The following is a 24,901-nucleotide window of genomic DNA, read 5'->3' on the forward strand; positions in this document are numbered from 1 at the left end:
AACACCTTTATTTAACCAGGTAGGCTAGTTGAGAACACCTTTATTTAACCAGGTAGGCTAGTTGAGAACACCTTTATTTAACCAGGTAGGCTAGTTGAGAACACCTTTATTTAACCAGGTAGGCTAGTTGAGAACACCTTTATTTACCCAGGTAGGCTAGTTGAGAACACCTTTATTTAACCAGGTAGGCTAGTTGAGAACACCTTTATTTAACCAGGTAGGCTAGTTGAGAACACCTTTATTTAACCAGGTAGGCTAGTTGAGAACACCTTTATTTAACCAGGTAGGCTAGTTGAGAACACCTTTATTTAACCAGGTAGGCTAGTTGAGAACACCTTTATTTAACCAGGTAGGCTAGTTGAGAACACCTTTATTTAACCAGGTAGGCTAGTTGAGAACACCTTTATTTAACCAGGTAGGCTAGTTGAGAACACCTTTATTTAACCAGGTAGGTCAGATGAGAACACCTTTATTTAACCAGGTAGGCTAGTTGAGAACAAGTTCTCATTTGCAACTGCGACCTGGCCCAGATAAAGCATAGCAGTGTGAACAGACAACACAGAGTTACACATGGAGTAAACAATAAACAAGTCAATAACACAGTAGAAAAAAAAAGAGAGTCTATATACATTGTGTGCAAAAGGCATGAGGAGGTAGGCGAATAATTACAATTTTGCAGATTAACGCTGGAGTGATAAAAGATCAGATGGTCATGTACAGGTAGAGATATTGGTGTGCAAAAGAGCAGAAAAGTAAATAAATAAAAACAGTATGGGGATGAGGTAGGTAAAAATGGGTGGGCTATTTACCGATAGACTATGTACAGCTGCAGTGATCGGTTAGCTGCTCAGATAGCAGATGTTTGAAGTTGGTGAGGGAGATAAAAGTCTCCAACTTCAGCGATTTTTGCAATTCGTTCCAGTCACAGGCAGCAGAGAACTGGAACAAAAGGCGGCCAAATGAGGTGTTGGCTTTAGGGATGATCAGTGAGATACACCTGCTGGAGCGCGTGCTTACGGGTGGGTGTTGCCATCGTGACCAGTGAACTGAGATAAGGCGGAGCTTTACCTAGCATGGACTTGTAGATGACCTGGAGCCAGTGGGTCTGACGACGAATATGTAGCGAGGGCCAGCCGACTAGAGCATACAAGTCGCAGTGGTGGGTGGTATAAGGTGCTTTAGTGACAAAACGGATGGCACTGTGATAAACTGCATCCAGTTTGCTGAGTAGAGTGTTGGAAGCTATTTTGTAGATGACATCGCCGAAGTCGAGGATCGGTAGGATAGTCAATTTTACTAGGGTAAGTTTGGCGGCGTGAGTGAAGGAGGCTTTGTTGCGGAATAGAAAGCCGACTCTAGATTTGATTTTCGATTGGAGATGTTTGATATGAGTCTGGAAGGAGAGTTTACAGTCTAGCCAGACACCTAGGTGGGGTACTGTGTGAAGATTGATGAGGAATTAAAAACAATTGAAGCAATTTAAACAATAAGGCTGTAAAGTAACAAAATATAACAAAAAAAACGAATGGGGTCTGAAGACTTCCCGAAGGTGCTCTATATGGGCATTGAATTGTCAAACTCTGCCATGAGGAAACAGAATCAATAGGACATATTTTCTAATACTGTCCATCGGGGGATTTCTTATTTCTTATTTTCCAGTCAGGTCCAGGAATGGTTGTTATGTCATAATAACAGGGTTCAGATGGACCTGCAAACTGTATTGTTAGGGGATCTGAAAAACCCTGTCAGTCAATTGGAAATATCATTATACTCCTGGGTAATGTATTGATGTTTAGGGCAACATAGAAATGTTACACATAGAGAGGTTCATGATCTTCCGTAAGACATCGCAGTAAAATGGAGGGATGTTTCGCAAAAGGAAGTAGCAAAATAGCATTTAAATGGGAAAGATAGGTTAATCTGTGGACATCGGAGTTAGTTTTTTAACCTTTATTTAACTAGGCAAGTCAGTTATTTTCAATGACGGCCTAGGAACAGTGGGTTAACTGCCTGTTCAGGGGTAGAACAACAACCTTCGGGTTACTAGTCCAACGCTCTAACCACTAGGCTACCCTACCACTGAATTTAAGATCAGAATGAATGGTGGATTGGTTGCTGTGGGTGAATATCCAGCACTTGAGGAAAGAGGAAATTAGAAATATAAATATAGAATTATTTAACTACAGGTACCGTAGACGTGAGAATACCTGTAAGTAGAAATAAAAGTATTGTTGTCTGTTAGTTTACTCAAATCAAAGTAAAAATAAATCAAATACAAATAAGGGGGATTAGAAATGCAAACAAATAAATTGATAAAACCTACAGTCTGTCTTCAATATTAAAGGAACCTACAGTCTGTCTTCAATATTAAAGGAACCTACAGTCTGTCTTCAATATTAAAGGAACCTGCAGTCTGTCTTCAATATTAAAGGAACCTACAGTCTGTCTTCAATATTAAAGGAACCTGCAGTCTGTCTTCAATATTAAAGGAACCTACAGTCTGTCTTCAATATTAAAGGAACCTACAGTCTGTCTTCAATATTAAAGGAACCTGCAGTCTGTCTTCAATATTAAAGGAACCTACAGTCTGTCTTCAATATTAAAGGAACCTACAGTCTGTCTTCAATATTAAAGGAACCTACAGTCTGTCTTCAATATTAAAGGAACCTACAGTCTGTCTTCAATATTAAAGGAACCTGCAGTCTGTCTTCAATATTAAAGGAACCTACAGTCTGTCTTCAATATTAAAGGAACCTACAGTCTGTCTTCAATATTAAAGGAACCTACAGTCTGTCTTCAATATTAAAGGAACCTACAGTCTGTCTTCAATATTAAAGGAACCTGCAGTCTGTTTTCAATATTAAAGGAACCTACAGTCTGTCTTCAATATTAAAGGAACCTGCAGTCTGTCTTCAATATTAAAGGAACCTACAGTCTGTCTTCAATATTAAAGGAACCTACAGTCTGTCTTCAATATTAAAGGAACCTACAGTCTGTCTTCAATATTAAAGGAACCTACAGTCTGTCTTCAATATTAAAGGAACCTGCAGTCTGTCTTCAATATTAAAGGAACCTACAGTCTGTCTTCAATATTAAAGGAACCTACAGTCTGTCTTCAATATTAAAGGAACCTACAGTCTGTCTTCAATATTAAAGGAACCTGCAGTCTGTCTTCAATATTAAAGGAACCTACAGTCTGTCTTCAATATTAAAGGAACCTGCAGTCTGTTTTCAATATTAAAGGAACCTACAGTCTGTCTTCAATATTAAAGGAACCTACAGTCTGTCTTCAATATTAAAGGAACCTGCAGTCTGTCTTCAATATTAAAGGAACCTACAGTCTGTCTTCAATATTAAAGGAACCTGCAGTCTGTCTTCAATATTAAAGGAACCTACAGTCTGTCTTCAATATTAAAGGAACCTACAGTCTGTCTTCAATATTAAAGGAACCTGCAGTCTGTCTTCAATATTAAAGGAACCTACAGTCTGTCTTCAATATTAAAGGAACCTACAGTCTGTCTTCAATATTAAAGGAACCTACAGTCTGTCTTCAATATTAAAGGAACCTGCAGTCTGTTTTCAATATTAAAGGAACCTACAGTCTGTCTTCAATATTAAAGGAACCTACAGTCTGTCTTCAATATTAAAGGAACCTGCAGTCTGTCTTCAATATTAAAGGAACCTACAGTCTGTCTTCAATATTAAAGGAACCTACAGTCTGTCTTCAATATTAAAGGAACCTACAGTCTGTCTTCAATATTAAAGGAACCTACAGTCTGTCTTCAATATTAAAGGAACCTGCAGTCTGTCTTCAATATTAAAGGAACCTGCAGTCTGTTTTCAATATTAAAGGAACCTGCAGTCTGTCTTCAATATTAAAGGAACCTACAGTCTGTCTTCAATATTAAAGGAACCTACAGTCTGTCTTCAATATTAAAGGAACCTACAGTCTGTCTTCAATATTAAAGGAACCTACAGTCTGTCTTCAATATTAAAGGAACCTGCAGTCTGTCTTCAATATTAAAGGAACCTACAGTCTGTCTTCAATATTAAAGGAACCTACAGTCTGTCTTCAATATTAAAGGAACCTACAGTCTGTCTTCAATATTAAAGGAACCTGCAGTCTGTCTTCAATATTAAAGGAACCTACAGTCTGTCTTCAATATTAAAGGAACCTGCAGTCTGTTTTCAATATTAAAGGAACCTACAGTCTGTCTTCAATATTAAAGGAACCTACAGTCTGTCTTCAATATTAAAGGAACCTGCAGTCTGTCTTCAATATTAAAGGAACCTACAGTCTGTCTTCAATATTAAAGGAACCTGCAGTCTGTCTTCAATATTAAAGGAACCTACAGTCTGTCTTCAATATTAAAGGAACCTACAGTCTGTCTTCAATATTAAAGGAACCTGCAGTCTGTCTTCAATATTAAAGGAACCTACAGTCTGTCTTCAATATTAAAGGAACCTACAGTCTGTCTTCAATATTAAAGGAACCTACAGTCTGTCTTCAATATTAAAGGAACCTGCAGTCTGTTTTCAATATTAAAGGAACCTACAGTCTGTCTTCAATATTAAAGGAACCTACAGTCTGTCTTCAATATTAAAGGAACCTGCAGTCTGTCTTCAATATTAAAGGAACCTACAGTCTGTCTTCAATATTAAAGGAACCTACAGTCTGTCTTCAATATTAAAGGAACCTGCAGTCTGTTTTCAATATTAAAGGAACCTACAGTCTGTCTTCAATATTAAAGGAACCTACAGTCTGTCTTCAATATTAAAGGAACCTACAGTCTGTCTTCAATATTAAAGGAACCTACAGTCTGTCTTCAATATTAAAGGAACCTGCAGTCTGTTTTCAATATTAAAGGAACCTACAGTCTGTCTTCAATATTAAAGGAACCTACAGTCTGTCTTCAATATTAAAGGAACCTACAGTCTGTCTTCAATATTAAAGGAACCTACAGTCTGTCTTCAATATTAAAGGAACCTACAGTCTGTCTTCAATATTAAAGCCAATCTACCCTCCCCCCCCACACATTTTATTTTTTAAATGCAAAAACATTAACAGGAAAAGGCTCTGTGTGTTTATCAAATAGAACCGTATTCTGTTAATCGTACACTGCTTTTAACCATAGTCTCAAAGCTTTGCCATCCTCCCACCGATGATCAGTGGCCATTTTCCTGAGTGTGACCCATGGTGAGATCAACGATCAGTGGCCATTTTCCTGAGTGTGACCCATGGTGAGATCAACGATCAGTTGCCATTTTCCTGAGTGTGACCCATGGTGAGATCAACGATCAGTTGCCATTTTCCTGAGTGTGACCCATGGTGAGATCAACGATCAGTTGCCATTTTCCTGAGTGTGACCCATGGTGAGATCAACGATCTGTTGCCATTTTCCTGAGTGTGACCCTTTGTGAGATCAACGATCTGTTGCCATTTTCCTGAGTATGACCCATGGTGAGATCAACGATCAGTTGCCATTTTCCTGAGTATGACCCATGGTGAGATCAACGATCAGTTGCCATTTTCCTGAGTGTGACCCATGGTGAGATCAACGATCAGTTGCCATTTTCCTGAGTGTGACCCATGGTGAGATCAACGATCTGTTGCCATTTTCCTGAGTGTGACCCTTTGTGAGATCAACGATCAGTTGCCATTTTCCTGATTATGACCCCTGGTGTTGATAACCAAAGGAAATGAGTGTCTCAAATAGCACTCTATTCCCTAAGAACCCTAAGGTGAAAACTAGTGCAGTGTATAGTGAACAGGGTGTGATTTCAGACACAGCTAGTGCCTATTGTTCGTTTGACAGACAGCGCGGCGGGGAAGAGGAAATGAACAGCGGTAATGACAGGAGTGGTTTGCTCCACCTCCTGCTATCTAGCAGGTCACAATGATTAACATCCAGAGATAGAGACAGAGAGACGCAGAAAAATGAACTTCAGATCAACACTGCTTTCTGCATTAGTAATATCAGCTCTGAGATACGTCTGACTCATACGAATGTTGTTTGACGGGTATGTCATCACGATACTATTGTGGACGCTGTTGTAAGACGGATCTCCTGCTGTTGGACGCATACAGACAGTGTGTGTACAAGGAAACACATGCGCTCGCTCGCGCACACACACACACACACACACAGACACACACACAGACACACACACACACACCCACACTAGGGCTGGGCGATACTTTTAATTAATTCGATTAATTCAAATGTATTTTCTTGCAAAATGGCTGTATGAGGGTTAATGTCCGCTTGTTGTCATGTCGTCGTTTTGGTCTCGTCTCCTTCTGTCCTTCTGTACTGTGCACCTTCCCATTTACCCCTAGGCTACCCTGGGGCGGCACAGTGGCCTAGTGGTTAGAGCTTGGGGCAAAGAACCAGAAGTTGGAAGTTCAAATCCCTGAGCTGATAGGGTACAGATGCTCCTGTCTCTGCCCTAACAACAGGACTCATTGTCCCAAAGGCGGGAATGCAGGCGACAAACTTAGGTTCAAATTAAGCGCATAGAAATGCGAGAGTTTTGGCGAGAGTGATCCCCTCTCGCTTTGGCTCTTTCTCCCAAGCCCCTCCCCCTGCCACTCACACCAAGCCCCTCCCCCTTTCCACTCACACCAAGCACCTCCCCCTGCCACTCACACCAAGCCCCTCCCCCTGCCACTCACACCAAGCCCATCCCCCTGTCATTCACACCAAGCCCCTCCCCCTACCGCTCCTCATGACACAAAGGAATTCTTCGGTTGGAACTTTATTGAAGATTGATGATAAAAACATCCTAATGATTGATTCTGTACTTAGTTTGAAATGTTTCTTCAAACATGAAAATGTCGACCAAGCGTTTGGATAGGTGTACCAAACGCCCTAACACAAGTAGCTAATTGGACATAAATAACGGACATTATCGAACAAATCAAGCATTTATTGTGGACCTGGGATTCCTGGGAGTGCATTCTGTTGAAGGTCATCAAAGGTAAGGGAATATTTAGCATGTAATTTATGGTTTATGTCTACAACATGGCGGCTAATTTGACTTGATTTTTCTGAGCGCCGTCTCAGATTATTACATACTAGTAGTAAAGTTTTTTTGAACTCTGACACTGCGGTTGCATTAACTTCTTATGGCTGCAATCCCGTTAACGGGAGCAATTTGACAACAGCCAGTCAAAGTGTAGGGTGCCATTTTCAAAACATCAAAAATCTCATAATTAACATTCCTCAAACATACATGTATCTCGTGCCATTTTAAAGCTATTGTCGTTGTTAATCCCACCACAGTGTCCGATTTCAAATATGCTTTACAGCAAAAGCACCACAAAAGATTATGTTCGGTCACATAGCCACAGAAAAACACAGGCATTTTTTCCCCCAGCCAAAGAGAGGAGTTTCAAAAAGCAGAAATAGAGATAAAACTAATCACTAACCTTTGATGATCTTCATCAGATGACACTCATGTTACACAATGCATGTATTAGATAAAGTTTTTCCTCTGGGTTTCACCTTCTAAATAACTTCTGTTATACTCACAAACATGATTCAACCAGTTTTAGAAACTTCAGAGAGTTTATATCCAAATCTACTAATACTATGTATATATTATCTTCTGGGGATGAGTAGCAGGCAGTTGAATTTGGGCATGCATTTCATCCGGACGTGAAAATACTGCCCCGTCTCCAAGAAGTTAAGCAGTCCTCCAGGACTGTTTCCAGTTATGGGCGTTTAGATTTGTGTTTAGTGGACATATTCCCCACGAAGTGGAGTGGTCGTTCACAACAACGGGATGTTCCATTTCTGTTGAAGGTGAAAGCAGATCGACTTTTCAGATTTGGAGTGGGCTTGGCTTTAACAAAGATTTCAACCTTTTCCTTCGCAACCTTTGTATCAGTCTATAGACAAAGGGTCTCGAGTGGGTCTCGAGTGAGAGAGGGAGAAATTTGAATTTTAACGTCCTTGCTAAGGGTGTATTAATTCCGGCTCACCTGGTGTCCGGTAATTCCCCGTCTAGACCTTGCTATGGGTGTTAATTTCTAGTGGACCTGGTGTCCGGTAATTCCCCGTCTAGTCCTTGTGACTTATCTTTTACCCTTTTCTCAAGTGTTTCTCTCTTTAGTTCTTCCCGTAGTGGAACTTCTGGAGAACATTGGTCTACGTTTTGATCATCCTTCAACCCTTTGTTACCCTTGTGCTCTGACACTTTGTGTGGGTTGGGTGCAGGAACGTAGTGAACAGATCGATTGTAGCGGTAGTCATGTTGATGGAGACGTACTTTACAGTTATTTCTACCGTGGAGGTAATTGGTGGTAGAAACCGGTGTTGTGCGTCATCTTTCAACACTCCACTACCTGATAATGCTAACTGGAGTGAGTGCTCCCAGTCAAACTTCAAAACCCGAGTGGTCAGGGCTCTTAGCGTTGTAAACGTTTGATACCTCAAAAGCTGTGCTAGCAAGCTCTCTGAGTTGTAAGATAGGCAAGCCAATGTGGGCTTCAGGGCCCAAGTAGGTAATGAAGGTAGGATACATGTTCGACAGAAACATTTGTTTGAATGGTAACAGCTCTTCCATTCTTGTTTCAGTGAGTAGCTCAATGCAAGCTGAACAAAGCCTATGATAGTAAGCTTGTGGGTGTTCGTTCCGAGGTTATTTGATGGTGTTAGCCAGTGAGGAATCGTGTTTGCGAGTCATAGAACCACTGAATTCTCATTTTAAAACAAGTTTAGCGTAGTCATTTAGCACGTGTTGTTGTTGTAGACAAATGAGCCACGTGTCTATTTGACTTTTGCTTCAACAGGTAACCCTGTCAGAACCCTGTCAGAACCCGTAGTGCTAGGAACGTCTCAGTATAGTTTGGCTGACCTGGAACGGGGTCAAAGGTGGGGAAATTCTTTACAAGTTTGTCAAGGTATTCTGCGCCAAGTGGGCGGAGACGGTTGGCTTCATCCTGTGGGGAAATTGGGGCCAAAAGGCCAAAAGGGAAAGCCAAGGTTTGGCTTTGTTGTCCAAAAAGGGCATTTTTATAAACAGACATGAAAGTCAGATCAGTGATTATTGCAAAAAAAAAGCAGATTAAACTATTTTTATAAAATAATACATAATTAGTGGGTCTTATGCAGTGGTGTAAAGTACTTAACTTATTTTAGCATTTATTATACATTTTCTTTGATTACTTAAGTAGATTTAATAAAATCAAATACTTCTAGACTTTTACTTAAGAGTGTGCAAAGCTATCATCGAAGTAACAGGTGGATTTGGATAGCAAAGCTATCATCGAAGCAACAGGTGGATTTGGATAGCAAAGCTATCATCGAAGCAACAGGTGGATTTGTTGAAGAATCTCAAATGTAAAATATATTTTAATTTGTTTAACACTTTTTTGGTTACTTCATGATTCTATATGTGTTATTTCATAGTTTTGATGTCTTCACTATTATTCAACAATGTAGAAAATGATAGACAAAACCCTGAATGAGTAGGTGTTCTAAAATATTTGATAGGTACTGTACATTATCCATCATCTTATATTTTTTGAAAATATGAAAATAATAACTGTATTATCAATCATCTGATGAATAGGCCTTTTCCCACTATTGATCACTATAGCCTGCATAGTTCTCTGCATTTACATGCGTGAGTCCTTTGCTCTGCTGACGTGACTAACCTGTGAGTTTAATCCTTACCTACAGTATGTGACATTGTATTTTTTGTCTAGACAGCCTTGTGTGTCTGGGCTCTGAGCAACCAGTCAAATACAACTCAACAGACAATCCTGTGTGTCTGGGCTCTGAGAAACCAGTCAAATACCACTCAATGATATGTAGTCTGCATAACATCTTTTTAATAGAGAGGGAAGAGGACAGAGAGGGGGAAGAGGAGAGAGAGAGGGAAGAGGAGAGAGAGAGGGAAGAGGAGAGAGAGAGGGAAGAGGAGAGAGAGAGAGAGAGAGAGAGAGAGAGAGAGAGAGAGAGAGAGAGAGATGGATGTGGAGAGAGGGAAGAGGAGGACAGCAGAGAGCAGAGTCTGGTTTGATGATCAGAACAGCAGGGTGCTGCTAGTTCTGATCTATCAGCAGCACCACATCTTTAAAGTTATGTTTAGTCGTTTTAATGAAGGGTTATGGGTGTCTCGCTGAGGGAAGAGTCAGTATGGTAATTACTAAAAGCCATATGCAGATTAGCCTTAACTTTTATAGGAGAGAAAGACGATGAGAAAGAGGATTCTGGGGCAGAGTTTGACTTGACACATCTAATGAATAAGGTAGAAAGGAGAGGAGAGAGAGTCAGAGATGGAACTGCAGCGATGTGATGATCAGAACAGCAGGTAAGTGGTAGCTTGGGATCAGCCATGTTCTGGCCCTGTTCTGAACCTGTTCCTGCCCTGTTCTGAACCTGTTCTGAACCTGTTCTGAACCTGTTCTGGCCCTGTTCTGATCCATTGTTGTATGGAGCCATCACACCACATGTATCACGGCTCTCTGTCTAGTCCTGTTGTATGGAGCCATCACACCACCTGTATCAAGGCTCTGTCTAGTCCTGTTGTATGGAGCCATCACACCACCTGTATCAAGGCTCTCTATCTAGTCCTGTTGTATGGAGCCATCACACCATATGTATCAAGGCTCTCTGTCTAGTCCTGTTGTATGGAGCCATCACACAACCTGTATCAAGGCTCTGTCTAGTCCTGTTGTATGGAGCCATCACACCACCTGTATCAAGGCTTTCTGTCTAGTCCTGTTGTAGGGAGCCATCACACCACCTGTATCAATGCTCTCTGTCTAGTCCTGTTGTATGGAGCCATCACACAACCTGTATCAAGGCTCTCTGTCTAGTCCTGTTGTATGGAGCCATCACACCATATGTATCAAGGCTCTCTGTCTAGTCCTGTTGTATGGAGCCATCACACCACCTGTATCAAGGCTCTGTCTAGTCCTGTTGTATGGAGCCATCACACCATATGTATCAAGGCTCTCTGTCTAGTCCTGTTGTATGGAGCCATCACACAACCTGTATCAAGGCTCTCTATCTAGTCCTGTTGTATGGAGCCATCACACCACCTGTATCAAGGCTCTCTATCTAGTCCTGTTGTATGGAGCCATCACACCACCTGTATCAAGGCTCTCTGTCTATTCCGGTTGTATGGAGCCATCACACTGCCTGTATCAAGGCTCTCTGTCTAGTCCTGTTGTATGGAGCAATCACACCACCTGTATCAAGGCTCTCTATCTAGTCCTGTTGTATGGAGCCATCACACAACCTGTATCAAGGCTCTCTGTCTAGTCCTGTTGTATGGAGCCATCACACCACCTGTATCAAGGCTCTCTGTCTAGTCCTGTTGTATGGAGCCATCACACCACCTGTATCAAGGCTCTCTGTCTAGTCCTGTTCTATGGAGCAATCACACCACCTGTATCAAGGCTCTCTATCTAGTCCTGTTGTATGGAGCCATCACACCACCTGTATCAAGGCTCTCTGTCTAGTCCTGTTGTATGGAGCAATCACACCACCTGTATCAAAGCTCTCTGTCTAGTCCTGTTGTATGGAGCCATCACACCACCTGTATCAAGGCTATCTGTCTAGTCCTGTTGTATGGAGCCATCACACAACCTGTATCAAGGCTCTCTGTCTAGTCCTGTTGTATGGAGCCATCACACCACCTGTATCAAGGCTCTCTGTCTAGTCCTGTTGTATGGAGCCATCACACCACCTGTATCAAGGCTCTCTGTCTAGTCCTGTTGTATGTGGCCATCAGACTGTTAAACAGCCACCACTAACATTGAGTGGCTGCTGCCAACACACTGACTCAACTCCAGCCACTTTAATAATGGGAATTGATGGAAATTGATGTAAAATATATCACTAGCCACTTTAAACAATGCTACTTAATATAATGTTTACATACCCTACATTACTCATCTCATATGTATATGTATATACTGTACTCTATATCATCTACTGAATTTTTATGTAATACAAGTATCACTAGCAACTTTGTTTACATACCCTACATTACTCATCTCATATGTATATACTGTACTCGATACCATCTACTGTATCTTGCCTATGCCGTTCTGTACCATCACTCATTCATATATCTTTATGTACATATTCTTTATCCCTTTACACTTGTGTGTATAAGGTAGTAGTTTTGGAATTGTTAGGTTAGATTACCCGTTGGTTATTACTGCATTGTCGGAACTAGAAGCACAAGCATTTCGCTACTCTCGCATTAACATCTGCTAACTGTGTGTATGTGACAAATACATTTGATTTGGTTGTGATACAGCCTGGAATCGAACCAGGGTCTGTAGTGATGCCTCTAGGACTGAGATGCAGTGCCTTAGGCCGCTGCGCCACTCAGGAGCCCAGTATTGTTTACTTTATAACGTTTAATAAAAAGTTGAATAGTAATTTATTTCCTTCGGCTCACTCTCGCGCCTAACTCCAGTTCCTGCCAGTCACTAGGCTCAGTAGGCTAAATGATGAAGCTTTTCACTCCTGTGTCAACCTCTAATACAGACTGCATGCAAGTGTCTTGTGGTCAAGCAACTGCACATGTTCTCCTTGAGTGACAGGAGGCGGGGCTAGGTCTGTGTGGAAAGAGGAGAGAGCGAGGAAGGATGATTCAAGTAGTGGTGTAAACCACAAAAAGGTTTGAAGGACGTTACACACGGCAAATCACATTTAATAAACCAAACATTCAAATACCATTATAGAAGGTAAAGTAAAAAACCAAACTGCTCTGTGCATCAATACTGGTGTATACTGAAATAAAATAAGGTATACCGCCCAGCCCTAGTGTTTGTGTGTGTGTGTGCGTGTGTGTGTGTGTGTTCACGGCCTAAGAGTCAGAGGGTGGAAGGTGAAAGGTTGTTGATTCCTGTGGAAGAGAGAGAGCGAGAGAGAAAACAGGAAACAATAAACTTCAAAGCCTAAGAGATCAGAGGGGGGAATGTTGTTGATTCCTGTGGAAGAGAGGGAGCGAGACGGAAAACAGGAAACAAGAAACTTCAAGGCCTAAGAGATCAGAGGGGGGAATGTTGTTGATTCCTGTGGAAGAGAGAGAGAGAGAGCGAGACAGAAAACAGGAAACAAGAAATTTCAAGGCCTAAGAGTCAGAGGGTGGAAGGTTGTTGATTCCTGTGGAAGAGAGAGAGCGAGACAGAAAACAGGAAACAAGAAATGTCAAGGCCTAAGAGTCAGAGGGTGGAAGGTTGTTCAAGGAGCCAAGGAGGTTGTTCCCCATGGCACTGTTGAAATACTTGGTAGACCTCCAATTACACCCAATCAGAAGTCAGACGTTTTCTATACAGTTCATTCGGAAATTATTCAGACCCCCTGACTTTTCCACATTTTGTTACGTTACAGCCTAATTCTAAAATGGAGGTTTTCAGAAATGTTTGCAAATGTATAACTAAAAAAAACTATATAATATTACATTTACATAAGTATTCAGACCCTTTACTCAGTACTTTGCTGAAGGACATTTTGCAGCGATTACAGCCTTGAGTCTTCTTGGCTAGGACGCTGCAAGCTTGGCACACCTGTATTTGGGGAGTGTGCCCTATTCTTCTCTGCATATCCTCAAGCTCTGTCAGATTAGATGGGGAGTGGAGCTGCACAGCTATTTGTATCACCCATAACCATTGTTTACTGCTATAGTGTATCACCCATAGCCATTGTTTACTGCTATAGTGTATCACCCATAGCCATTGTTTACTGCTATAGTGTATCACCCATAGCCATTGTTTACTGCTATAGTGTATCACCCATAGCCATTGTTTACTGCTATAGTGTATCACCCATAGCCATTGTTTACTGCTATAATGTATCACCCATAGCCATTGTTTACTGCTATAGTGTATCACCCATAGCCATTGTTTACTGCTATAGTGTATCACCCATAGCCATTGTTTACTGCTATAGTGTATCACCCATAGCCATTGTTTACTGCTATAGTGTATCACCCATAGCCATTGTTTACTGCTATAGTGTATCACCCATAGCCATTCCTATCTGGCAGTGTTCAGTTGTCATATGATGTTGGACTGAATCGTTTTATGTTTGATGACTGAATTCTTTACTTCTGTTCTTCACCGGTTTTATTTCTACAATCTCATAGCCACATCCGTTCTTCTCATCCACTCCTCTAATAATGGGCAGTATTTACAGATGATTGCTTCTACTCTCCTCCCATTAAATTAAGAGAGATCAAAGGGCTAATTGAAGAAACCAGCGTGTTGTTTGGATTTACAGCCGAGGGAGCTCTCTCCTGAGAGAGAATTAACAAGGCCAAGGGACCAGACCTAAATGGACATAATGTTGAAGTAATCCCAGACCACTTTCTGATGGAATGTACATTTAAATGAAGAGCAAGGTGTGTCAAACTAATTTAGAAGTTTGAGGGATATCTTACTTTAAAAAAATGTGCTTACGGCACCTGGTATTCCCAGGCGGTCTCCCGTCCCAGTACTAACCGGGCCCGACCCGGAACAGGCGTATTCACGGTGGTATAGCACAATAAGTCAATAGAGCAGGACGAGCCAAGAATGTTGCTGGACCAATTTTGCACCGTGCAAGGCATATCGTATCTTATTTTACTGATAACTCTGAACTTCATAAATTGACATTTTTCATCGTGGAAAAACAGTTTGAAATATGCAATATATTCATGATATATCATTTATTCAATATTAATAACTTTGAGCTGTGAAGTTTTGCCGAAGGCAAGGAGATGTCAAAACTTGCAATTATCCCCGGCTATAAAAAAATCGAACTTTCAGTATCCCTGTCAAGCTTGTTTGGAAATCTCTGCCAGAATTGGTTCATGATTGAACTTTGGCTTTTAAAGACGTGTTCACAATGGCAGTTTGAAGTGACTCAAATTGACCTTCGTAGGTGGTTTGATGTGAGATACAAATCTGTTTCTAGGCCATGTCACTTGAGTAAAACCTCAAGTGGTTTTTAGACTTTAATTCTGCAAATCTTGTTGCTTGCTAAACAGCTACCTAGTTAGCTTGCTTACTGCTGTGGCTAGCTAGTTGACTGCTGTGGCTAGCTAGATGACTGCTGTGTCTAGCAAGTTAACTAGTGTGGCTAGCTAGTTGACTGCTGTGGCTAGCTAGTTGACTACTGTGGCTAGCTAGTTAACTAGTGTGGCTAGCTAGTTGACTGCTGTGGCTACATCGTTGACTGCTGTGGCTAGCTAGTTAACTAGTGTGGCTAGCTAGTTGACTGCTGTGGCTAGCTAGTTGACTGCTGTGGCTAGCTAGTTTACTAGCTGTGGCTAGCTAGTTGACTGCTGTGGCTAGCTAGCTAACTAGTGTGGCTAGCTAGTTGACTGCTGTGGCTAGCTAGTTGACTGCTGTGGCTAGCTAGTTTACTAGCTGTGGCTAGCTAGTTGACTGCTGTGGCTAGCTAGTTAACTAGTGTGGCTAGCTAGTTGACTGCTGTGGCTAGCTAGTTAACTAGTGTGGTTAGCTAGTTGACTGATGTGGCTAGCTATAGAACTAGTGTGGCTAGCTAATTGACTGCTGTGGCTAGCTAGTTGACTGCTGTGGCTAGCTAGTTTACTAGCTGTGGCTAGCTAGTTGACTGCTGTGGCTAGCTAGTTAACTAGTGTGGCTAGCTAGTTGACTGCTGTGGCTAGCTAGTTAACTAGTGTGGTTAGCTAGTTGACTGATGTGGCTAGCTATAGAACTAGTGTGGCTAGCTAATTGACTGCTGTGGCTAGCTAGTTGACTGCTGTGGCTAGATAGTTAACTGCTGTGGCTAGATAGTTAACTAGTGTGGCTAGCTCATTGACTGCTGTGGCTAGCTCATTGACTGCTGTGTCTAGCTAGTTCACTAGTGTGGCTAGCTAGTTGACTGCTGTGGCTAGCTAGTTAACTAGTGTGGCTAGCTAATTGACTGCTGTGGCTAGCTAGTTGACTGCTGTGGCTAGTTAGTTGACTGCTGTGTCTAGCAAGTTAACTAGTGTGGCTAGCTAGTTGACTGCTGTGGCTAGCTATGGAACTAGTGTGGCTAGCTCATTGACTGCTGTGGCTAGCTCATTGACTGCTGTGTCTAGCTAGTTAACTAGTGTGGCTAGCTAGTTGACTGGTGTGGCTAGCTAGTTAACTCGTTTGGCTCACTGGTTGACTGCTCTGGCTAGCTAGTTAACTAGTGTGGCTAGTTAGTTGACAGCTGTGGCTAGCTAGTTGACTGATGTGGCTAGCTAGTTAACTTGTGTGGCTAGCTAGTTGACTGCTGTGGCTAGGTAGTTGACTGCTGTTGCTAGCTCGTTGACTGCTGTGGCTAGTTCGTTGACTGCTGTGGCTAGCTAGTTAACTAGTGTGGCAAGCTAGTTGACTGCTGTGACTAGCTAGTTCACTGCCATGGCTAGCTAGTTAACTAGTGTGGCAAGCTAGTTGACTGCTGTGGATAGCTAGTTAACTAGTGTGGCTATCTAGTTGACTGCTGTGGCTAGCTAGTTGACTGCTGTGGTTAGCTAGTTAACTAGTGTGGCTAGCTAGTTGACTGCTGTTTCTAGCTAGTTAACTGGTGTGTCTAGATAGTTGACTGCTGTGGTTAGCTAGTTGATTGCTGTGGCTAGCTAGTTAACTAGTGTGGCTAGCTAGTTGACTGCTGTGGCTAGCTAGTTAACTAGTGTGGCTAGCTAGTTGACTGCTGTGTCTAGCTAGTTAACTAGTGTGGCTAGCTAGTTAACTAGTGTGGCTAGCTAGTTGACTGCTGTGTCTAGCTAGTTAACTAGTGTGGCTAGCTAGTTAACTAGTGTGGCTAGTCAGTTTACTACTGTGGCTAGCTAGTTAACTAGACACACAGGATTGTCTATTGAGTGGTATTTGACTGGTTTCTCAGAGCCCAGACATACAGGATTGTCTATTGAGTGGTATGTGACTGGTTTCTCAGAGCCCAGACACACAGGATTGTCGATTGAGTGGTATTTGACTGGTTTCTCAGAGCCCAGACACACAGGATTGTCTATTGAGTGGTATTTGACTGGTTTCTCAGAGCCCAGACACACAGGATTGTCTATTGAGTGGTATTTGACTGGTTTCCCAGAGCCCAGACACACAGGATTGTCTATTGAGTGGTATTTGACTGGTTTCTCAGAGCCCAGACACACAGGATTGTCTATTGAGTGGTATTTGACTGGTTTCTCAGAGCCCAGACACACAGGATTGTCTGTTGAGTGGTATTTGACTGGTTTCCCAGAGCCCAGACACACAGGATTGTCTTTTGAGTGGTATTTGACTGGTTTCCCAGAGCCCAGACACACAGGATTGTCTATTGAGTTGTATTTGACTGGTTTTTCAGAACCCAGACACACAAGGCTGTCTAGACAAAAAATACAATGTCACATACTGTAGGTAAGGATTAAACTCACAGGTTAGTCACGTCAGCAGAGCCAAGGACTCACGCATGTAAATGCAGAGAACTATGCAGGCTATATTGATCAATAGTGGGAAAAGGCCTATTCATCAGATGATTGACAAAACAGTTATTATTTTCATATATTCATAAATATAAGATGATGGATAATGTACAGTACCTATCAAATATTTTAGAACACCTACTCTTTCAAGGGCATTTCTTTATTTTGACTATGTTTTACATTTTTGAATAATTGTGAAGACATAAAAACTATGAAAAAACACATGGAATAATGTAGTAACCAAAAAAGTGTATTTTATATTTGAGATTCTTCAAAGTAGCCACCCTTTGCCTTGATGACAGCTTTGGACACTCTTGGCATTCTCTCAACCAGCTTCATGACGTAGTCAACTGGAATGCATTCCAATTAACAGGTGTGCCTTTTTAAAAGTTAAATAGTGGAATTTCTTTCCTCCTTAAAAATGTGTTTGAGCCAATCAGTTGTGTTGTGACAACGTAGGGTTGATATACAGAAGATAGACCTATTTGATAAGAGACCAAGTCCATATTATGGCAAGAACAGCTCAAATAAGCAAAGAGAAACGAGCAGTCCATTATTATTTTAAGACATTAAGGTCAGTCAATCCGGACAATTTCAAGAACTTTGAAAGTTTCCTTAAGTGCAGTTGCAAAAACCATCAAGCGCTATGATGAAACTGGCTCTTAATGAGGATTGCCACGGGAAAGGAAAACCCAGAGTTACCTCTGCTGCAGAGGATAAGTTCATTAGAGTTACCAGCCTCAGAATTTTTTGCCCAAATAAATGCTTCACAGAGTTCAAGTAACAGACACATCTCAAAATTATGCCTTCATGGTTGAATTGCTGCAAAGAAACCACTACTAAAGAACACCAATAATATGAAGAGACTTGCTTTGGCCAAGAAACACAAGCATGGGCATTAGACAGGTGAAAATCTGGGATTTTTGGTTCCATGTCTTTGTGAGATGCAGAGTTGGTGAACGAATGATCTCTGCATGTGTGGTTCCCACCTTGAAGCATGGAGGAGGTGGTGTGATGGTGTGGGGGTACATTGCTGTTGACACTGTCAGTGATTTATTTAGAATTCAAGGTATACTTAACTAGCATGGCTACCACAGCATTCTGCGATAATGCCAAGAGTGTGCAAAGCTGTCATCATCAATGCTACTTTTAAGAATCAAAAATATTAAATATATTTTGATTTGTTTACCACTTTTTTGGTTACTACATGATTCCATATGTGTTATTCCATAGTTGTGATGTCTTCAATATCTTTTGACTGGTACTGTGTGACAAGTGCAGTCCTATTGCTGACTGCCATCTGTCCAGCACATCGTATTCCACCTTGTGGAGCAAGCAGTTACGCATCAGAGTACTATTACATCTACTTTACATTCCCCAACCCGAGAAAACAGCCATGATTGGCATTATGATGTCCTCTCCATCTTAACCCTTCTTCCCTCTCTCCTCAGATTCCTCAGATCAGCTATGCCTCCACAGCCCCGGAGCTGAGCGACGACCGACGATACGACTTCTTCTCTCGCGTGGTGCCCCCGGACTCGTTCCAAGCCCAAGCCATGGTGGACATAGTCAAGGCCATGGGCTGGAACTACGTATCTACCGTCGCGTCAGAAGGATCCTATGGAGAGAAGGGAGTGGATGCCTTTCATCAGCTGTCCAGAGAATCAGGTGAGTGTTAAAGTGACCTATCTGGGGAATGTTCTCTAGTGTTATCTTATATTCTCTAATGTTCTCTAGTGTTATCGTATGTTCCCTAGTGTTATCGTATGTTCCCTAGTGTTATCCTATGTTCCCTAGTGTTATCTTATATTCTCTAATGTTCTCTAGTGTTATCGTATGTTCTCTAATGTTCTCTAGTGTTATCGTATGTTCTCTAATGTTCTCTAGTGTTACCGTATGTTCTCTAGTGTTCTCTAGTGTTATCGTATGTTCTCTAGTGTTCTCTAGTGTTATCGTATGTTCTCTAGTGTTATCGTATGTTCTCTAGTGTTATCGTATGTTCTCTGGTGTTATCTTATGTTCTCTAGTGTTATCGTATGTTCTCTGGTGTTATCTTATATTCTCAAATGTTCTCTAGTGTTCTCTAGTGTTATCGTTTGTTCTCTAATGTTCTCTAGTGTTATCGTTTGTTCTCTAGTGTTCTCTAGTGTTATCGTTTGTTCTCTAGTGTTCTCTAGTGTTATCGTATGTTATCTTATGTTATCTTATATTCTCTAATGTTCTCTAGTATTATCTTATATTCTCTAATGTTATCGTACGTTCTCAAATCAAATCAAATCAAATGTATTTTATATAGCCCTGATATCTCAAAGTGCTGTACAGAAACCCAGCCTAAAACCCCAAACAGCAAGCAATGCAGGTTTAGAAGCACGGTGGCTAGGAAAAACTCCCTAGAATGGCCAAAACCTAGGAAGAAACCTAGAGAGGAACCAGGCTATGTGTGGTGGTCAGTCCTCTTCTGGCTGTGCCAGGTGGAGATTATAACAGAACATGGCCAAGATGTTCAAATGTTCATAAATGACCAGCATGGTCAATAATAATAATCACAAGCAGAACAGTTGAAACTGGAGCAGCAGCACAGCCAGGTGGACTGGGGACAGCAAGGAGTCATCATGTCAGGTAGTCCTGAGGCATGGTCCTAGGGCTCAGGTCCTCCAAGAGAGAGAAAGAAAGAAAGAAAGAAAGAAAGAAAGAAAGAAAGAAAGAAAGAAAGAAAGAGAGAATTAGAGAGGGCATACTTAAATTCACACAGGACACCGGATAGGACAGGAGAAGTACTCCAGACATAACAAACTGACCCTAGCCCCCCGACACAAACTACTGCAGCATAAATATTGGAGGCTGAGACAGGAGGGGTCAGGAGAGACTGTGGCCCCATCCGAGGACAGGGCCAAACAGGAAGGCTTTAACCCCACCCACTTTGCCAAAGCACAGCCCCCACACCACTAGAGGGATATCTTCAACCACCAACTTACCATCCTGAGACAAGGCCGAGTATAGCACACAAAGATCTCCACCACGGCACAACACAAGGGGGGCGCCAACCCAGACAGGAAGATCACATCAGTGACTCAACCCACTCAAGTGACGCACCCCTCCTAGGGACGGTATGAAAGAGCCCTAGTAAGTCAGTGTCTCAGCCCCTGTAATATGGTTAGAGGCAGAGAATCCCAGTGGAGAGAGAGGAACAGGCCAGGCAGAGACAGCAAGGGCGGTTCGTTGCTCCAGAGCCTTTCCATTCACCTTCACACTCCTGGGCCAGACTACACTCAATCATATGACCCACTGAAGAGATGAGTCTTCAGTAAAGACTTAAAGGTTGAGACCGAGTCTGCGTCTCTCACATGGGTAGGCAGAACGTTCCATAAAAATTGAGCTCTATAGAAGAAAAACCTGCCTCCAGCTGTTTGCTTAGAAATTCTAGGGACAATTAGGAGGCCTGCGTCTTGTGACCGTAGCGTACGTGTAAGTATGTACGGCAGGACCAAATCAGAGAGATAGGTAGGAGCAAGCCCATGTAATGCTTTGTAGGTTAGCAGTAAAACCTTGAAATCAGCCCTTGCCTTGACAGGAAGCCAGTGTAGGGAGGCTAGTACTGGAGTAATATGATCACATTTAGTGTTATCTTATATTCTATATTGTTCTCTAATGTTCTCTAATGTTATCTTATGTTCTATAATGTTCTCTAATGTTCTCTAATGTTATCTAATGTTATCTTATGTTCTATAATGTTATCTTATGTTATCTTATGTTCTATAATGGTATCTTATGTTCTCTAATGTTCTCTAATGTTCTATATTGTTCTCTAATGTTCTCTAATGTTATCTTATGTTCTCTTATGTTCTATAATGGTATCTTATGTTCTCTAATGTTCTCTAATGTTATCTTGTGTTATCTTGTGTTCTATAATGTTCTATAATGTTCTATAATGTTCTATAATGTTCTATAATGTTATCTTATGTTCTCTAATGTTCTCTAATGTTATCTTGTGTTCTATAATGTTCTCTAATGTTATCTTATGTTATCTAATGTTCTCTAATGTTATCTTGTGTTCTATAATGTTCTATAATGTTCTATAATGTTCTATATTGTTCTATAATGTTATCTTATGTTCTCTAATGTTCTCTAATGTGCATATTGTAAGGGTGCAAAGTGGATTCACTTCTGATGTGATTAAATGGTCAAGTGATTTAAATTATCCTCAAGTGAAATGCCATCATATGGTAACCACTGTGGGCTACAAGTTAGAAACAACTGAGTTGATTTGGAAGACATGTACTTGGAGTTTGGCGTGGTAAACCTTGTATGTACAGCATGTATGCTAGAATGGTTAAACATGTAGACCTACTGTACTATAATGTCAACATAAACAATTTCACTCTAGCTTTAGGAAGACATTGATCTTCACGCTGACCTCTTAGCAAAGACAGCTAATCGACTGTTTTGGAAAGTGGTTGTTTAGTTTTTTTACCCATAACAATGGTAATCAAATAGACAATACTACAATATCTGCTTGACAAAATAAGAGCCTATAAGATTGTCTTCTGTAGGTACCAGATGAAACAGATATGAGTTGGGAGGCTCTTGAAGCCCTAGCAGCCATCTGGCCGTGATGACACCCTCCCAGAGATGCCTCACGGTTTGACAGTTGGCTCTCGTCTTGCCCTGTCAGATCGTATTGTTGACTCTGAGTGATGGAGTGTTGTGTACATAGAGTCCCGAGATCAAGCCCCGGGTCAGGAAGACAGGGAAGGAACTCTGCTAGATTTTCATGAGACAAACTTTAGGCTGTAGCAATATTCTAGCTGATAAACTAACAAGATATTGAGCCTGCAATTGTTTTTATATTTATATATATTTTTTATATAACCTTAATTTAAAGTTAAGAACAAATTGTTATTTACAATGACGGCCTACCTCGTCCAAACCCGGACGACGCCGGGCCAATTGTGCGCCGCCCTACGGGACTCCCAATCACATCCGGGTTGTGATACAACCTGCTAACGTCTGCTGGTTAAAACAACCAGTAATTGTAATGTGATGCACATGCATTTGATTAATGTGTCATTTTGTTGCCTAGAGTTTTGCTCTGCGGTTCCAGTTTGACAGAGGTCTGCGCTTTAACATAATCACCTACTGGTTCACACCTGGCAATAAAATCACAGTTAGCAGGTCCAGCAAAGCCATGGTAAAAAGCCTATCATCTGCCCTAACATCCTCTGTTTTCTCCCTTTATTATTCACAGGATGAGTATGATACAGCTACCAAATGGCACCCCATTCCCTTTATAGTGCACTACTTTTGACCAGGGCCCACAGGGCTCTCTCTCTCTGTCTCTCTCTCTCTATCTCTCTCTCTTTCTCTCTCTCTCTCTGTCTGTCTCTCTCTGTCTGTCTGTCTCTCTCTCTGTGTCTCTCTCTCTCTCTCTCTGTCTCTCTCTGTCTCTCTCTGTCAATTTTTTTCAATTAAAGGGGCTTTATTGGCATGGGAAACATGTGTTAACATTTTCTCTCTCTCTCTCTCTCTGTCGCTCTCTCTGTGTCTCTCTCTGTGTCTCTCTCTCTGTCTCTGTCTCTCTCTCTCTTTCTGTCTCTTTCTGTCTTTCTCTGTCTCTCTCTGTCTTTCTCTGTCTTTCTCTGTCTTTCTCTGTCTTTCTCTGTCCCTCCCTCCCTCCCTCCCTCCCTCCCTCCCTCCCTCCCTCCCTCCCTCCCTCCCTCCCTCCCTCCCTCCCTCCCTCCCTCCCTGTCTCTCTCTATATATATATTTAGGGAATAGTGTGCCATTTGGGACGCAGGCTGTTACAGAAGAGTTTAATGAGCATCTTATTCACCAAAAGGGCTTTCTCTTCCTGGTTTCAGGGTTTTGTTCTGTATCGTTCTGGTTTATCTACCGACGGCGCTCCACTCCCATAATCCTCTACTCTATTGGTCCTAGGGGTTGTGTGTGTTTGTGTTTCTTTGGTTTTTCTTTAGGGGGGGGGGGATAACCCCCACACATCAGTTGGCTAATTAGGCTCAGCCGTTTCCAATGCGCTGTGGACGGCGGAAATATCTACAGAACATTGATTATTCATGCAGCGGACTGCAGAATAGATTAGAGAAGGATTTCAAATCTGCAACTTTCTCTGGCAGGAGAAACAGAGACAGCACAACCAATGTTTTAAACATCCATGGAAACTGAATAGATATGAAACTCCAGCAGACTTTTTAAACTTCACGCTTCCAAACTTGTGATTGATCATAAACCAATGTTTCAGTCTTCAATAGACCAGTGTTCCTGTATATTTACCAGAAGTTTTCTCCATTTGAGCTTCCAAACTTGTGATTGATCATAAACCAATGTTTCCGTCTTCAATAGACCAGTGTTCCTGTATATTTACCAGCAGTTTTCTCCATTCCAGTTTTCACCATTGTTTATTTTGTATTTTTTTTAAACCTCCATGGAAAATAATACATTATTTTTATAAAGTAATACAGAGGCGTTCCTGGCATGTCTTTATTTGGCTTTGGATCCTCTTGAGACAATACATAAAATGGAAGATGATGTGTACCGTGCTCTGTAGAGGGATACATGGGTGTGGATGTGGGTGAATAGTAGTCTAAATAATCACAAAGTACGAGAGAATCGCCTGTAGATGGTTGACCTCCAATCCTTCAGAAGCTTCATGTGGTGGTTACGGTTTTGTGTGGATATGCCCTGGCTCCAAACAATATGAACCTGCCTCAGGAAGACTAGTTGTTCTGTAGCTATCATAAGGAAGCTTCTGTCTTCCTCAAGGAGTGGATAATGGTACTGTAGCCTTGTGAACCAGCGTTCTGTCTTCCTCAAGGAGTGGGTGATGGTACTGTAGCCTTGTGAACCAGCGTTCTGTCTTCCTCAAGGAGTGGGTGATGGTACTGTAGCCTTGTGAACCAGCGTTCTGTCTTCCTCAAGGAGTGGGTGATGGTACTGTAGCCTTGTGAACCAGCGTTCTGTCTTCCTCAAGGAGTGGATAATGGTACTGTAGCCTTGTGAACCAGTGTTCTGTCTTCCTCAAGGAGTGGATAATGGTACTGTAGCCTTGTGAACCAGCGTTCTGTCTTCCTCAAGGAGTGGGTGATGGTACTGTAGCCTTGTGAACCAGCGTTCTGTCTTCCTCAAGGAGTGGGTTATGGTACTGTAGCCTTGTGAACCAGCGTTCTGTCTTCCTCAAGGAGTGGGTGATGGTACTGTAGCCTTGTGAACCAGCGTTCTGTCTTCCTCAAGGAGTGGGTGATGGTACTGTAGCCTTGTGAACCAGCGTTCTGTCTTCCTCAAGGAGTGGATAATGGTACTGTAGCCTTGTGAACCAGCGTTCTGTCTTCCTCAAGGAGTGGGTGATGGTACTGTAGCCTTGTGAACCAGCGTTCTGTCTTCCTCAAGGAGTGGGTGATGGTACTGTAGCCTTGTGAACCAGCGTTCTGTCTTCCTCAAGGAGTGGGTGATG

The 24,901-nt window shown here is 41.9% G+C and overlaps 1 protein-coding gene across 1 annotated transcript in view; it reads left to right on the forward strand.

Annotated features, from left to right (window-relative positions):
- Positions 1 to 24,901, forward strand: part of LOC109882700 (metabotropic glutamate receptor 7-like) — a 393,305-nt gene that overhangs the window by 92,117 nt on the left and 276,287 nt on the right. Inside the window, exon 2 of the mRNA XM_031798073.1 lies at positions 18,888 to 19,104. Coding sequence (XP_031653933.1) covers positions 18,888 to 19,104 — 217 coding nt within the window. The remainder of the gene's footprint in view (positions 1 to 18,887; positions 19,105 to 24,901) is intronic.

Source organism: Oncorhynchus kisutch, linkage group LG1 (assembly GCF_002021735.2).
Source record: "Oncorhynchus kisutch isolate 150728-3 linkage group LG1, Okis_V2, whole genome shotgun sequence".
NCBI lineage: Eukaryota > Metazoa > Chordata > Actinopteri > Salmoniformes > Salmonidae > Oncorhynchus > Oncorhynchus kisutch.